Below are 18,389 nucleotides of genomic sequence, written 5' to 3'. Positions count from 1 at the left end.
CCCAGATGGTTAAATCGCGCTGATGTGTAGGAATAGCTGTAGGGTTAAACAAATCAAAAATAAATCTTGTAAAAGCAAGAAATGCCGACGGATGTGGCGGGGAGCTTGGGACTATCTGATAATAATTAACTGGCTATAACGACGTAGGTAACCGGAGAACAGCTAGCGTTCGTTCCGTCGGATACTCGGACCTGTTCGTGCTGAGTAAAAAGGACATGTGGGACGTCCTGAAGGAGTATCCAGCGGCCAGGGTACGACTGGAAGCAATCGCCGTAAAAAGACTTGAGAAATATAAGAGGGCACCGCTTGAAAAAGGTAAAAATGGTTGCGTTTCATTCTATTAAACAGATATAATTCTATTTTCTTGTACTTGTGCGACTTCGCATTTACGAAATATAGGAGACTGTACAACCTGGATCCAACATTTCGGAAGACAGAACTTGCAGCCTAGAATCTCTCTAAGTGGCCACAGTTGAAAATCACTTGACTTATATTTTTTACTCTGTCTAATGTGTAAAGTCTAATTTCACTGTATCTAAATGTGATGAGACAGAAGCATGCTCATAGCTTATACAAACGTGTAATGTTGCTGAAACGATCAGCTGATCGCACTTTCGGTGCCATATTATTCAGATCCGCTCATATATTGGATCGCCGTTCAGGGTTCAGCTTAATAATATCTCTTTGTCAGCTACCGATATTGTATTGTACTGATCATAGGAAATACATTTTTGCGCGGAACTACCTCAGAACAGTAAACTTTGTAGGGTTATATTTGAGATCCTCGAATGCACTCGTTGCATCGACGATGAATCGAGCGCTCTTTAGTTCCGCTTGATACCATAACCCAGAGCAACAGGTGCTAACATAAAATGCGCGTATAGGGTTGCCTTACAGAGGCACGCGCACATCCCTGAGAATGGGTTTTTTACCCCACATAATCTTAAGGGTTAACGAAATTACTTGAAATTGAGAGGATGGATGGAAAAAGAGGATTGTCAATGCATATATTCAGACACACTCTATTTGCAGAAATCAATATTCAAACAAGAAGATAAAGCTATCCAACTTCTACGAATGCAGGCAGTCATATCTTAATATTTCATCAAAACTCGATCGGTTAATCTGATTTCTAGCCATGGAAGGAATTTGTCTGGTTCATTTATGTATAATATTGTTCCTATACCAGTTTACAGTACGCCTGTGTCCCAGTCGGCCATATTTGCAAAGCGAGTCACAGACCGCAAAGGCTCATGGACGTCAGGGATCAATCGGCAAACGCGACGCTAATTCCTAAAACATTCATGGAATTTATAGTGCAGTCGAGTTTACATTATATGATCAAAGAATGTGACCGTTCAGGACTCGGCGATCAAACAAATTCCAGATTTTGTATTTAGTGTATTTAGTTACGCTGATATAGAAACCCTGCAAAAATGTCGGATAGATAAGTACGGTCCTGTTCGAATTTGTATACGGTTTTTATTTCCGTATTGTATGCGAAATGTGATTTCTTGTAATTTGCGTACACTTCGTATAAGTCTGGATACAATATGAAAACAAAAACTGTACACAAATCCAAAATCCATGATTTGGTACCGTAATTGTTCTTCAAATCGGTTCTCTCTCGACTCTTCCGAAACACTTTAAGGGGAAAAAAGCGTTTCTATATTTCAAAATTTGCACTTTGAGTACCCCGAATGTATTTCATTATGAACAATCTTAGAAACACATCCAATTAGAATCAATAGACCAAAAAGGGCGACTAAGGGAGAGTTGTGATATGTCACGTATTATTTTGGGGGGATCTGATCAAACGAACCATTGTTACGTAGCGGGGTGTCTAAAATCGTGCAAAAAGCGAACGTTTTTGGTTGAATGGCCCCTTATCAATTTCTTATTTTTTTCGCCTTAGAATTAATTCAACACCTAACACCTAATCTACCGGATTGTCAAATAGTTATAAGTGAAATATTACCCAACGCGTTATCAAAGAGTTTATATGGTTCTCTATTTCGAGGATTATTTTTTGACGATGATTCGACATGTGCCTATAGTGTCATTTTCGAGTATCCAGTGGCAGAAAAAAAACCACTCAGTATTGAAATTCTAATATGCCATAGATCAATGGGGTTTCGTGAACTTCAAAAATGTCCGCAACGACTGCGGATCGGCCTTTGATAAAATGCAACATGGCGGATCAGCCGGTTAACGACGGTGTTATCATAATTTGCAGCGGCCATGGGTAGGTGCCAAAGCACACCCGGTTTGGTGGAGTCGCGGGGTCGGATTCCCCTCGAGGAGATGTGGGTCTCGGCGGTGGAAGCGCGGAATCAGGTGCCGATCCTCGCGTCGGCGGTGCCGGTAGCGATGGTGGCGACATCTAAGACGGCGACGCATTCGTTCTTCTCTCCCTTGCCGAGTCCAGTCGCATCGCGTTGCCAGCAAAGTAGCCAGGGCAGCGGCACAAACGCTGTGGCCGCTAACAACAACAACAATAACAACAGTAACAATAATAATAATAACAGCAATACCAAGAGCATGGAGAACTATATGAGCGCTACCAGCAGCGGACACAGCAACGAGGATCAGAACCAGAGGCCGCCCATTACCGGCGCATCCCTCCAACACTTCAGTGGAAAACAATCCTCGCCATCCGGTAAGTCCCCCGACTACCGTGGGGATCCCTCAACGGCCTAAATAGAGCGCAGCGATAAAAATATACCATTTTGTAAGAATCTCTTGCTCGATCGCATAGTGATATGTCCCAAATCTGAGCCAGACATTTTCTCCAAAAGTATCGGTATACCCGAATTCAGAATACGCCATCTGGTGACAACATATCTATGAGAACCGACTGCGTTGTATTCATAGTGCAAGGAGTTAGGTGTGCTCGATAGAGAATCAAGTTTCGTACAAGGTCACGCATTCCTCCAGCTGACGTCACGACAAATCATAGTAAACCCATAGCGCAGGCGCATTCACGCGTACAAAATACAACATAACCTCAACTACAACGTTGATAAACGCATAAACAAACTTAGTGGGTCACGCATCGCGTTGACTCACATCGTTATACGAATTCCATAAAATGATCAATTGTGCGGTTAAGCGCTGTAAGAATCGTGGTCGGACCTGCAGAGGCGGAAGTATTCGCAGTTCGACAATGCGTGGAGTGAAGAATTCAGTCAACGTTTCATGTGTGGTATTCTAATCTACTTCCGAATCTTTTAATAGTTTTGAATTGACCGCTTGTTATGACGTCAACTGACGGAACTTTTCTATTGGTTCGTACGAAAAGATGCACAGCAGTACACCTTAACTCTTTACGCCATGATTGTATTTAACCCTTCATTAGCCGCGGGGAGCCGTAAAGACCGCAGCCCCTTTATTTCTTTATCCGTTGCGACAGAAACTTTTCCGGCGCTGTCATTAAGGTAAGTGTACCAGTTATTGACCCTGACCCAATTATTGACCTTTTTTCGTTGTGTCTGTTTGATCCTTATATCTAAAATAATCAAAAAATAAATTTGTAGTGTCTAACGCTCTAGCAATTGGTTTTAGTCATCGAGAAATTCAGAATTTGTGCCATCAATTTATAATTTTGGAAAATGAAAGGGTCAATAATTTGGTCTAAGCGTGTCAATAACTGGTACACTTCTCTTACCTATTTTAACCCGCTGTTTTGGTCATTCATTTCGCAGCCATAAGTAATTAAACTCCGTCGGAGTCTCCACGGGCCTTACGCGCGTACCGGCGTTACGGATCGTGGCATATAACGAGAACAAGTATTTTGCGTGGTAGAGAAATAAACGTAAGGCCACTTCTTTTTTTGTGTCAATTGAAATCTTATCAAAAGTTGCAAATTATATTAATGATATAAAGTTGGAAATTTATAAATGTTTATTTAGACCGTTTTTCTCCTTACATGTTCCTTTACGTTGATCGAAAAATGTACTTTTTCTAAGTCAATAAAAACTGTATTCATTTACTAACCGGTTAACTGGTATTGTATGATATCTGTACAAATTTGAATAACTTTCTCAATTTTTAACCGATTTCCATAAAAATTAGTATACAACAGTATTTTGGGATTCTCTATCCAAATATACCATGGAAATGATGAAATCCAAAATGTCGGCCTCAAACTAGCGTCATTAAATATGGTAATTTTTGAGTAACTTTTATAAAATTGGAATTTGTGGTCTGAAAATGGTGTCATTAGATACGTACATTTGCAACTGTTTTTAGTTTTTACCCCCGTAGTTAGCTGATAAAATTTTCATGACCCCAAAGTGTACCACCGAGGAGATCACAGAAAGATTTCAAACTCCACTTTTTTTTGTTTTTTTTCTTATATTTTTCAACTTTTTAAAGTTTTTTTTTCCTTATTTCATTTGTTAGTTTTGTTTTTTATTCTTTAGTATTTGGCACGGAAATAAAAATTATAAGTATCTTGAAACAAGATCTTAAAACTATGGGGACTGGGGAGCCTTTTATCATTATTCGTAAGAGTGCCCCAAAATTTCGGTTCCCCCAAGTAACAATGCCGCAGAATCGACTGTACCCGAATGGAATCAGCAACATCAAAAACCTCCAGAAACAAATTATTATAACCATGTTGAAATCAAACCATTTTTATGCGAAGAAATTTTGTTTATTTACGATTAGCATTGACTTTAAAATGTGCAACCCGTGAATTCTTATTGCCAGATGCATAGACAAATACAGTTTTCAGTATGAAACCTTTCATTTATATTCCCGATGAAAATATTACATTAATAAAATGGGGTCTCCGAATACTCTCCTACTTGCTAACTGGCGTCTCAAAAGCTGACGCGCCCAATGAAGTGTTCATTATAAAACTGGTTTTTTATCACATATTTTAATTTGCGCTGACTCAATGTCACAGAATTAAATTCCAAAAATTTGCATGGTGTTTACGGTCCCCTTTGATCTTTAGCAAATTTACCCAAACCATTAGCTGTAACCAATTTGCCACGCCATATCACCCGAGCCATACCTACATTAAGGTTCCGAATATACTAACAAAAAGTTTGGTCTGCTAGACAGTGTAACCGATACTACTAAAATCAGCGTCAGTATTTCAATTATTGTCAATGATATAAATACAGACTGCTTCCGAATACAATGAAAAATCTATTCTTTTATAAATACCAGTATTCGTACACGCATTATAAAAACAGTATACAAGGTGTCTCACTTTAATCAGTCCAGTCAAATATCTCGAAAACTAAAAGTGTGCGTGAAAAATGTTCCAGGCAAAAGTTGCAAGGTTCGAAATGGGAAAGAAGATGAGGTTGTCATATTTTCCGTAAGTGGACCCGCCAAGGTCAGATGAAGGTCAACTTGGTTTTTTTGAACGGAACGGTACATTTACGAGATTATGAGACACCCTGTGTAGAGCGGTCTTCACCTTGTAGGCATTGAAATGAAAACTGGACTAAAATCTCCTGTAAATAATATTTGAAAGTCCTGAAAACCTCCAACAAATCATACCAGAATTCCCGTTGCACATTAAAACAAATACAATTTTCCTACAATTTAACAACACCATCGTGCGCAATAATAATAATTTTGTAGTAAATGTTCCAGATTAATTTGACTGTTATTGACTGTTCAATCATTGCAGAAAATACATGAGTATAAATAAGATTAACAAAAAACCATTAAGGATATATACGCCTTGTTAGCTAGCTTTGTACAGTTCATTAAAGACGTCACATTCCACCTCGTGCATAGTTTGAATCCTGCCGTGGCTATCCTGCACACTGCAGTTTGTTATCCTGCGCGACCAGCTACTAGCCGTCTAATTGAATCAATTACATTTCTATAAATCTGCGGTGCAACACTTCATGAGTCATGTTCTTTTATTTTACACAGGAACGTACAGTATTCTTTAGACTGAGAGAAAAATTTGCGCATATAGTTAAAAATCTGTATAGTTAAAATATTATAGTCGGGAAGATAATTTTTATAGTAGAACTTACTCAAATTATCGTTTGGCGCACTATAAATACAATATCAATTTTTCCGTACACTTATAGTTGATGCAAGGACGTCAAAGGTACTATAATAATACTACAATTAACTATATTTTTGTTTTTAATGTTCACCATAGACAGATATTCATCAGGATTATATTCGTATAGTGCGGTGAGCTCTGTTCTGTAGTCTTCGATAGTATAGAGTACGGTTCAATTAACTAATTTATAATCAACTATTTACGGATAAGTATTTAGACCACCCGAGATGATTCCTGCAACTTTTGTCAGAGTTGAATGCACCATACATAGTTTGACTCGACTTAAATATGGTTAACGCTAATACAGTAATTATTCAGACAATCATATCTGAATATCATATTATATCATACGAAGATAGTTTCAACAACTAAACATACACTGTTGAAAATATTTGAAAATCTACGACACATTTACAACACAAAAGTGTAGTTGAATTACAAATTTCGTGTTATAAAGTGAATTACTAAGCATTCTCAATAAATGTGCATTATAATTTTGTCATTTTGCTTAACTTGGTTGGAAATACGCACAAGGGTATTTTGAATTTACTTCATTGTGCGGTAAATGTATCAGGTATATTTGGAAATTTCATTTACGGTACTTGGAATTTACTAAAAATTTTGCTGAATTCACTTGACAAATGGAATGATCTTATTGATCAGTTTTCAGTGACTGTACCCGTCATGTTCGTATGGAACGTACTTACATTGTATTATCAATCAAATAAAGTCGTGGCTTCTCATAAGGTAGTTTGGCGTAGTAGGTAGGGTGCCTGACTAATAAACCGACCATTGTAAGCGAAAGGGGTTCGAGCCCCGGTTAGGAAAAAATAATGCGCTAGATTTTAATCGATCCAAAATGCGTTTTCAACGGTTGTAGTTACTGATAAGTTGTCAAAATGGTGTCTGCGCTCAAGAAAAATCATTGAGATGAGCTATCTACGAGTTCCTCGTCTGTATTTTTTCACTCCAGTTTTACCATACACTTACGATGAAGCTACTCAACTCGTATAGTAAAAGTTAACAAACTGCAATCTACAATTTCTGTATTGAATTTCCAAATTATAAATCGAGTAACGATAAGTTTATCACGTTTATCGCACTAATGTTTAAACATGGTCAGGTCTTCATTATTGTACCGTTAACCATAGAACTTTTGTCAGATGCAACCATAAATTCATAGTTCGGAACAACATAATGCAATAAGTTCTATCAACTATAAATTCGTATTGCCCCCTGAGCACACTATTTTTTATGGTAAAGACAACCATAATTTTCTCTGAGTGTATATGTAGATAGACGATGAGAATTACAATTAGGTCATTGCATTAAAATCGTTTGTACACGAGCGTCTGGTTCACGTAAGCGTAAAAACTATAATTTTACAAAATTTTACCCCTTTTCCATCCATACCGCATCAATTAGCGTTATTTACATATGGATTTCAATGAAATCGTCTCTCCTCGTTTTTTATTCGCCAGTGCGGCCATCCTCGGTATTACGGACTGGTGTCAGTCCAACCATGATCAACCGAGCAAATTTGTGTTGCACGTATTTTTCAAGCATCGATATCCATACATGTACATATGTACTTGGGATTTTACAGAATTCTAGTTGTAACGAGGGGTTAAATGATACGTCACAGCACCGTTTCCATGCAGTATACGCGATTAGGACAATATGGCTTCGAACTCGGTAATCAGCTGATCCTTTTGAAAAAATTTTAACAATGTATCAAGTCACAGATAACCTCGTGCAACACGATGGGGTTTCATTTTGTCATGTGAAATAAATGTAGCGTGAAACCCATACTAAATAATAGATTTTAAATTAAATGCGACGACGTTATTAGCCTAGGATTATTGACTTCCAACAGATAAGAACCTCTGAATTTAAGTATCCCAAAGCAAGTACGATTCACATCTACTGCAGCAATTCACTTTTCATCATAATAATGCTGTGACATATCATTTTCCTCCACTTATTATATTACATAATCAGGAAAAGCCACTCAGCTGGTGTTCGGCACCATTAATTACTTTGTATAATTAATTACATCGATAATTTGTCAAGTGAAAAAAATGGTAATTACAATTTCAGTTTGTAATTGGGAAAAAAAAATTACTACGCACAATAATAATTTGTAATCAAGAATATTTCAATTACAAACTACGAATGAAATTGATATCGGTTTGCTTCTAATTACAAACGAAGTATGTAATTAGAATCGATTCATCTAATAATGACAAATTATAAATTTAATTAGCATTATTTTTCTTCTAATTTCAAATTACGAATGTAATTAGAATAATCTTTATTTCCAATTACAAACGACAAGTGTAATTAAGGTCGGTTTTTCTTCTAATCACAAATTATAAAAGTAATTAGAATCTTTTTTAATTACAATGCACAAATGCAATCAGGATCGAATTTCCCCGCAATCACTTTTTCACAAAATAATTGATATTATTTTTTTAAATACTTATAATCATAATTCAGGTATATTTAGGTAATTCCAAGGAAATATGAGTGACTCCGAGTATATATGGGTCATTTGATGTCAATGGCAATCGGTTAATTAATGACTTCAGATACGCATGTCTGGTATTCCATGTATACACGGAGGAAAAGGAATTCTAAAACCATCCAAATAGATTGTGTTATAGTCCATTCACTTCAATCTAGTATCCCTTATTTGTTCGAAATACGATGACTTCAATTCCATAATTTCGATTTAGTTACTTTGTCGAAATGATTTAATCAAGCGAATTTCTCGATTCAACAAAAGCGTTTCTTATCGCGATCGAGTGAAGTATTAATTCGAGTGAAACTTTTGATGTGTTTCCGAAATTGCGTCATCTAAATATCATTTTATTTGAAGCTCATGTATTATTCTTCCAAGTCGCATGTTAGTTGACAGAAACAATTACATAGGTACTTCAAATAAAATAATACAACAATCTAGCCAACAAATAATTTACATCGATTAAATGCCATTCTTTGTTGATCTAATCAGAGCTTCTTCGGCGTAACTGATCGAGTCAGTTGCACTAATTTGTTTACGAGGTAAAAGTAATTTTAATTCATAATATTCATCGTAAACATCAGTATACTAGTATTATAAACAGCCACTAGGTGGTGAACTCTCTCGCTACGGAAATAGCTTCAGAAATAGTTATAAAAACGGGTAGTCGGCTAGGAAATCAGACAAGAATAACGAAATATAAATGTGTCGTCACCCCTATTACAATCGAAGGAAGCATAATGCCAAATTTTCAGTTCACGAAATTGATATTGACGACAAATAAACATAAATTATTTACACATGTTCAATTTATACTTCTACATATACAACAATAAGTTTTCCTTTACCGATTAAATATCGAGTAAATTCCACGAAATTTGGAGCCACCAGAATTATAAATGTAATCATTCGAAGAATACGTTTTGTGCACTTGAATAACTCTAATGTTCAGTCAGTGCAAAGATTTTTGTAACAACAAATTTCATTACCTAATTCAACCGTTTAACTCTCGACTCAATAAAACCTGAATTAGAATAAGCTAAATTTGTTTTGATACAACAATTTCATATTTTCAAAACAAAACAATTGAAGTGCGTTCAATCAAATTTCTAGTCATTTCGATTACACATTTTCTTGATACAAAATTCACATTATCGCAAGGAACTCGCGTCGTGTTATTTTGAATAAATTGAAACTCAGCGTGATCATTCAAAGGCTTGATTCGATTCTTTATTAAATTGTCAAAAGTATTTTGCGTACTTCATTTCGATTGAAATAGTTGTCTAATAGAGGTTTTGCATATCATTCATGGATGTCTACGGTACATCCATTAGGGGTAAATGTTGTGTGTGGGATGTAACTGACGTTTTAACTATCTTTAATACCGAGAATAGATTATGATTGATTTCATCAAATATTGTTTTAAATAAAAGTGGTCGAAAGGTAATCCAATTAAACTTTAGATTAGCAGTGTACAGCGACCTTAAACATCGATTCGTATTGCATTTTGCAAAATTTTGAATTTTGTTTTTTCACATAGTGAGTTCTATGGTACAGATTTTTTATAAATTATTTTACTCAAATACTTTAAAGCTGCATGTTATTACTTACAACTTTGTTCCTCATACTTTTATCGTTAGACGATGCCCCTATATTAGCGAATACATTTCAGAATTGTTATTTTTTTGTAGAAGTGGGAAAATTACAAGTTTAAACTTGCAGCTTGTTTCAGGTTTGTACTTACTTTCGCGTAAACTCGTTGTTACTTCTTGCAAAATTTCACCATGCCAATTATCCTGTAATGTAGTTTGCAGAAATTGTAATTTCAAGCGTGATATTTGAAATCGTGCGAAAACATATTGCTGGAAAAGCTCTAAAATGAGTAAATTTCAAGTCTTGGAATTCATTTTTACACGATTTGGCCTACTTGTACTTCAAATCAGTCATATTTCTTTGTAATGACCCATAAATACCTGAAGTAAGGTTCTAATTAGTTCGAAAAATGATATCAAATACATTCGGAAAATATAATAGCAGGAAAATTCTATTCTAATGAGATTTGTAGTTTGTAATTGGAAGAAAAATGTATTCTAATTACATTTGTAATTAGAAGAAAACCGGTTCTAATTGCATTTGCAATTTGAAATTAAAAGAAAAAACCGATACTATAATTATATTCGTAATTGGTAATTATAAGAGAAACTAATATTAATTACATCAGTAATTTGTAGTTAAAATATTTCGAATTACAAATTACAGTTGTAATCAGTATTTTTTTTTTTTGTTTATTCGTTTCAATTAAAGAAACGCCCAACACTGCTCTCAACTAAAACAAATGTCCCCTAAGAATTGATAGAATAATAAAATGTCTCACAATCAGCTAGTACAGGTAGATAATTGCGTGCCCTTCAGTAAGCGGTAGTGGTGGAGGAGGTTGTCTAGTTAGCTCATAAGTCTGGTCCCGTCTGTAAAATATTGGCGCTGCTTGACTAACGAATTCGCTTTCTGTCACAGGCACAACCTGCAACAGCACGACTCCGCTGGTGCAGTGTGAGGGTGCTGCGCCACTTCTGGGAACGCACGAGGCACTCCTCGCCGAGATAAAACGTCTCCGTGAGCGTCTGGTGACACTGGAAACGGAAAACGCGGCGATGAGCGTAAAGCTGAACCAGCAGCAGTGGGAGGTGGAACACAGACTGGCCGAAATCGAGATGCAGATATGCGGCGCGAGTTCGTCGTCGAGTCTAGAGGACAACGAGCGCAACCGTGAGAGCATCATTTAACGAGAAACATGGCCGCGTGAGCGCGGCAAGAACAGAATGGAACTAGTTAGACGGTACGTCGAGGGGCGATCGAGCTCTCGGAACAGCGAGACGAAGTCGATCGGCAGTCTGAGTCAGAGATTGTTCGAGACGGACGGCGAGGACGAAGCCATGGAGGAGGACGGGAAGGAAGCGTGGTACTCCGGTGCCTGCAAAGGATCAAAGTCCCACCCGGGCAGCAAGTCGAACCTCCTTCTATGTCGCGAGTGTGATTTAAGGTCAAGGTGTTGCGAGACACCACCGGCAAATGGCACTGCGGGATTCCCTGCCAGGTACATAGAGGAGGGAATGGAAAGGTGGGAGGAACGGGACCGGAAAACGGTCAAAGGTTCGATTTTTCCCGCAAACATTGAGCGCGATCTGATCTGCTTCAATTGTCAGACGCCGAAACTTTGCCCGCAGTGCGAATACTGCAGCAGCGAAGTATTCGAGAGAATCGGCACACCTCTAGACTCGGAGGAGATTTCGAGACGGCGCAATTCTGCCGCGTCTCAGGCCAACGAACGCCTTAATTATCCGATCAACACTGTCGTCAAGATACAGGTCAACAGTGAAGTTCTCGACATTGACTTCGACGTTCCGGAAACGGAGCCGATCGATTCTTCGATTAAAGTTAATTGCGGCAGTGATGGCAGTGCTGAGGCCGATGATCAACAACGTTCCATGATCGTTGATTGTCTCGTCAGTCTCGACGAGGTTAAAACGAGTGCTGGTCCCGCGCCAGTAACGGGTAATGAAAATGCCGCCAACGATCCAGGTGCAAGAAAATTGAATGGAACACCTCAAACTAGATACATAAATTACATGATTGTACTTCTTTTGTAAATACGGTGGATTTGCCTAGATGATTGTTATATACACATTACACATTATGTATAAATAATGTATTCGATTCAGGTGAACAAATTATGCGTTGATCGACTACGGTGTTCTTTAATCTCATTCTAATCCTTTTCTTTTTCTTCTTTTCTCTTTGACAATCTCACTGCACTTCTAAGAAAATTAAATTGATTCTGGAACGAAAGCTATAGTAGGTCAAGTCTTTAAGTTGAGTCACAAAACTAGATTTGTCCAACTACCACTTCCCGTTTAGTATCGTTAAGAGTCTCGGTGTAGTTTGAAGTGAAGCTCTCAATTTCAGCGCAATTATCAAGAAGTACCTGATCCACGCCGCAAAGACCGATTAGAAAAATAATGGAAAAGGGTATTATTTTACCATAGTTTCTAACTCTTTGAACATTGTTTTCCGTCCTTGTACGTCAAAATCCAAATCACTATACGTTCGAAAATGCATGATGTCACATATGATTTTTCTTGATTATTAGTTTTTTTTCTCCGTCTTCCTTTCTCCGTAAGATGATCAGATTTGATCACAATAAACGAGCAGGTCTAACTACATAATTCAGAGACTCTGCTACGCTTTTGCGTGATAACAATAACCAATCGAATATAATTACTAAAAGTATAGCATATTCGGATAATAAAAAATGAAATAACGCATACTTTAATGTTGTAGTACGTTCAGTTGAAACCAATCGCATTGTAAATATGTTTAAAACAATGAATAAAGAAAATAATAATAACGATATCAGTAATGATAATGATAGTAATATTAATACATGCCAAAGGAATAGTATTCGCGGGTAATAGTCATAACAATAACAATATTAATATATTGAATAACTACCACGTAGAATGTATATTAAATTATAACCATCAGGATCACGCTAAAACGTGATTTCGTTCGCTAGGAAGTCAATGATCGTTTTTTACCAATCTTTATTAAAAAAATTATGTGGAAGGCAGGCAGCCCTAAAATAGTTTAACCGTACGTAAGGTATTATAATATTGACGGTTTGTGATCTGCACCATTGAGCGGCGGTTACATATTTACTTTGCCAATAAAAAAAAAAGAAAACCCAAAGAGAATGCAAGAAAATCGAATAAATATGTAAAGAAGAAAAACGAATGAAAATTATGACGAAGATACTTCACCTGCGGGTTTTTTGAAGTATCTAGATATACCGTATGAAACGTATTTCCTGAAATCTCAATAATGGATATTACGTCTGAGACTCACGATATAGATTATTCGGGACCAACCTTAAATTACCCTTTCCAACCTTAGCTATCCGACATGACTCTTGTGATGTATTATTTCGATTTTCACCCCCAGGTTCTTATTATCTCGACCCCGGAGTATCAATATCAATAATAATGCTAATAACAACGACGAAAATAAATATTCATTCATTTCAAGAGTAAAAAAATATAAATAATAAGAACAGGCCCGATATAGTGTATGCACACCATGACTACGACAACCGAGTTTATTTCCCGATTCGTAAACTCATTGCAACCGGTTGCCTAAGAGATGGTGCATCACTCTCGTAAGCAAATGTGTAAATACAAGTTTCACCATTTGTACAGACGCCTGTTAAAAGTGGATCCTAGCTACATTACAAAATTTTTGCGAAAATGATAGTTGTATGTGAACTCTTTTGACTCAAATATTTGATATAGAACATAGGTTACACTTAAGTCATGAATAGGGAAAAAATCGTCGAGTCGAATTGAAGTCCGTCAAAAAAAAAAATAAGGCCCAATTCACACTCTCCATTTCAATTTCTGTCATAAGCTTTTTTCTAACATCCGTCTAGTTTAATCTCGTACAATATCACTCGTGTTTATATTTTAATGGACTTTATTGTATCTGTTAATATAATACTAACATAATGTTATATACGAGTATGTACCTCTGTAGTACTTTGGCGGTTTTCTCCAAATTGAAAATTATGAGCATCAACGTCTAACGCCAAGAACCTGCCGGTAATATCCGTTTGTAAAATATGTTCGAAAACGTATAACACTGACGCAAGAACACACAAAACACACGTAGGTATAATTATTATATGTATACAATATGCAGTTTAGTTCCGACTTCTAAAAACGAATGTACGATAATAAATTAAGAAACCCTCGTAATAATACTTACGAACTTATGAGTATAATTATGTATCAGATATAAACAATAAGTATTTACTAAATGTTCACCGTATACAATTACGTAATCACGCCAAATCACTACTGCATCGAAAATTCAATCCTTTAACAATTCTTATGATAAAATGTATTTTATAATTATTATTCCAATATTATAAATATATTGTCCGTAATCATGATATTGGGTATATATTACATGAATGACATTAAATATTCATTGAAACATGACTAATAATAAATCACTCTGTATATCGATGTTTGTATGATATTCATACAAATATGTATTATACTCGTATAGATATCAAGAATTTCACGTTATTATTATAATGAATAGTATTATTATTATTATTATCATTACTATTATTGTTGTTGTTGCTGTTGCTGTTATCATCCTTATCATCGCTACTCACATTTTGATCATTTGAATTTTTAACATTGTTCATGAAATATTTCATCAAATTTCTTTTGATAATTAATCTTACATGTCTCCATATGGTATACATCGTATAGCATTACATACATGTATACATAGGTGACAAAAAAGTTGTATAGAATTATATTTAAAATCCTATCGAGGATACAATTTGCTGTGCGGTATATTCTAATTACATTACACACTGTAATAAATCGTATCGACGTATTATAACTAATATGTACTGCCATATTTAAAGGGTGAATTTCGTATTATATTTATACAATATAACATCAAGATGAATTAGAATTTATATAATATATAAATACATAGATATGTGTATATAGAGTGTTATTATTTTAATATAGAAAATCATTTCCGAAGCTTATCTATTAAAAATATTAATGATAACAATAACAGTTCCTGGCGGTAGAGTTTCCAGACTTTTTTCAACATACTCATTTCCTAATTATACATTTTTTTTTCTCTTTAGGCAAAAGTGTTTATAGTATATAGTTCACACTACTCTGTTTTTATTTAGAGAATCCTGTCTCAACGTTCAAATTTTCAATTCTGTAAATTCCACTTGATGACATGATAATTCCATAAACTAACTCGTATTATGAATATACATTCTGTACCGTAAGTTTTCCCAGACGCGGAACGATCCATGCGCCTGATTCAGGCGGTCGGTGATACAGCTCATATTCAGGCTGAGCATCGTACAGAGGAAGCATGAGGGAAGGAGACCGATCTCCGTACCAAAAAGGCTAGAGAACAGGAGACCGAACTCCTATTGTAATGTGAGTTTGAGATGGGCCCATACATGACCGCCGCCTGGCGTCGCTGCTAACCGTAGGGTAGATGCGCAATCCGATACTGCGCTTCTTTACATTCATTCTGTTTCTAGACCACGGGGGGACTCGAATTACTTGACTGCGCAGTACCAAACTGCGCATGTACGCTACGGTTAGCAGCGACGCCAGGCGGGGGTCATATATGGGACTACCCCCGCCATCCGAGTTCGTTCTCCTGTCTCTAGTCTTCTTGCTCCGTACCGCAAAACTTCCGTTGATTTTGGGGTCCTATTTAGTAGTACAGATTTCTGCCACTCGCAGTGCTGATGTACATACATACGATGTGTGGTCGGTCGGCTAACGGCAGTAGGAGTGGAGAGTTTGCAAGAGTTGTGGCCGGTATGACATTTTCAAATTATTCTATATATTTTCTATACACCGTGTGCATGATATATCCTTACAAATACTACTATTCATTCATGAGGTTATCACGATATTTGTATGCATTTTACTGGAATTTCAGGTTGAAAATAAAAAAGTGTAATAACACTCAGTACCTGAATCAGCAAAGTGATTCGAATGACAGGTAAACAAACCCCTACTCCGCTGCCGTTAGCCGTACTCGCACTAAAGAGGACCCCAAAATTAACGCAGGTTTTGGCGACTAGCCAGCTTGGAGATCGGTCGCCTTCCTTTTTACTTCCTGATCGTATCCCACCTCGGCCGTCCCAAACATTGTCAAAACTTATAATGTGAACTGTTGTTACTCCGATTAGCTGAATCAGGCGCACGAATCGTTCCAAGCCTAGGTAAACTCACTGTATATATATCGTGTACATATATACTCCATGTGTGAATATATATATTTACCAAAAAAAAGTTGCGAAAATGTTGCTGACCATACCTATGTGATTTTTCATTATTCATATACTGAAGCATTAAGATAATAAAAATTTATTATACGATATACCTACATCAATCATCGAGCACCATACAGTCCGACCTCTCGTTAAGAACGCCAAGGCCCCAGAGGGAAAGAGTTTTTCCGCGAATTCAAGTATCCCCACCACGCGAGTGATCCTCGCTCATTGAGTCTCTCTGTCTCTCTCTTTCTTTTTTCTAGGCTGGCCGTTCTTATTGCGAGGTTCGCACGCGATAATTAGAGCTATATATATATATACATACCTAGTTTTACTCATTTTAAAACAATATCAAAATAGAAGATTGCAGGGGCGAGTAATAAGTAGATACATACCTACATATTATTTTGTTATTCCTAGTTGTTTTTATTTTTTTTATTTTTATATTATGATACGTTATAATAACAGTGAAACACATTTAATATGAAAAACGAATAATAATAAAGTTGATGATAATAAAGTATGCCTCATATCATTCAATAATAACATGCATGATGAAAGTATATATTGGGCCAGTAAATTGTGTGTATATCAAATGTATGAATCAACGATATAATAACGTTGAATATGATTAACCCTTCGTGAGGCGCGTCAGCTTTCGTAGCGCCAATAAACGCGTGGGGTCTTTGAAAATCCCATTTTGTTAACGCTATATTTTCATCCGGAATATGAAGAAAAGGTTTTATTCTGAAAATTATATTTGTCTATGCATCTGACAATAAGAATTTACGCGTTGCACATTTAAAATTCATTGCTAATCATGAATAAACAACATTTCTTTGCATAAAAATGGTTCATTTGAGCATAGTTGCTCAGATGAATACATAAACAAACAAAATAATGTATGGCGCAAAATTTTTTAAGAAATAAGTACAGTTTTTATTGACTGATAAAAAAGAACTAAAATCTTCAACTTTCGTTAAAATTTCTGTTGACAGAAACAAAGAAATGGCCTTGGGTTTAGTTCTCTACCACAGATAATACTTGTTTCCGCTGTACAAAACGATCAGACCCCCGACGGAGTTTAATAACTTATCGCTGTGAAATAAATTGCGAAAACAGCGCGGCAACAGAGGCAATTTATTGGAATATTCCTGGAACATACTGACAAAAATTTTTGTATCAAGTGAGAAAAAAATAAAAGGCTCAGAGTCTCTACAGCCCCCACGTGCCTCATGAAGGGTTAAAAAGACAGATTTTATACGAGAAGAGAAGAGTTTTATTACAATTTACTACCACTTATCACAAACACTCAGTATACTTCATAAATCACATAAGTATACCTATGGTTATCAGTGAACGGCTGGAAAAGTCGATTGATCTAAAATTATTATTATTATTACCACTATCAATATTATTAAAATTCCTACTGTATACAATAGCCTGTATAAAATCGGTTAACCTTATCAAATATTGGACATCGATATCGTGCAGATAAATGTTGTTTACTGAATACAGAATCTGTATTTTTTTCTCTCTACGCAAAATTATAGCATACATGATGCTTACGTACGATGAAATTCATCTCTTTCTCCCTCTCTCTCTCTCTCTCTCTCTCTCTCTCTCTCTCTCTCTCTCTATATCTGTAATACATTGTTTTATTGTTTTGCCAAAGACAAGCCAAAGCATAATATGAAATCAATCAATTAATAAATCAATCAATCTGTCTCTCTCTCTCTCTCTCTTACCCCCTGTCATTCTCTTTGATGTCTTGCAAGACGTAGTTGGAGATGTACAATAGACTAATTAATTATATCACGTGAATTTTGCGGAAAAGTGAGTGTGTATGCGGGTACTCAGGAAATAAATAACGAAACGAATAAAATTTATAAGTAAACAAAATAGATAAATGATTAAATAAATTG

At 36.2% G+C, this 18,389-nt stretch overlaps 1 protein-coding gene across 2 annotated transcripts in view; it reads left to right on the top strand.

Annotated features, from left to right (window-relative positions):
* The window catches only part of LOC107226631 (cyclic nucleotide-gated cation channel alpha-3), a 77,235-nt gene extending 58,846 nt beyond the window's left edge, over window positions 1-18,389 (top strand). The window contains exons 11-14 of one of the 2 annotated variants that reach the window (XM_046740332.1): window positions 148-315; window positions 2,237-2,659; window positions 11,085-11,300; window positions 16,635-18,389. In XM_046740332.1, coding sequence (XP_046596288.1) covers window positions 148-315; window positions 2,237-2,659; window positions 11,085-11,300; window positions 16,635-16,696 — 869 coding nt within the window. In that variant the 3' untranslated portion in view covers window positions 16,697-18,389. Of the gene's footprint in view, window positions 1-147; window positions 316-2,236; window positions 2,660-11,084; window positions 11,361-16,634 lie in introns of those variants that run through there. The other variant, XM_046740333.1, reaches the window with a different exon arrangement.

This window comes from Neodiprion lecontei, chromosome 5 (assembly GCF_021901455.1).
Source record: "Neodiprion lecontei isolate iyNeoLeco1 chromosome 5, iyNeoLeco1.1, whole genome shotgun sequence".
In the NCBI taxonomy this organism is placed as follows: Eukaryota; Metazoa; Arthropoda; class Insecta; order Hymenoptera; family Diprionidae; genus Neodiprion; species Neodiprion lecontei.
This window is presented reverse-complemented; position numbering and strand designations above follow the sequence as displayed.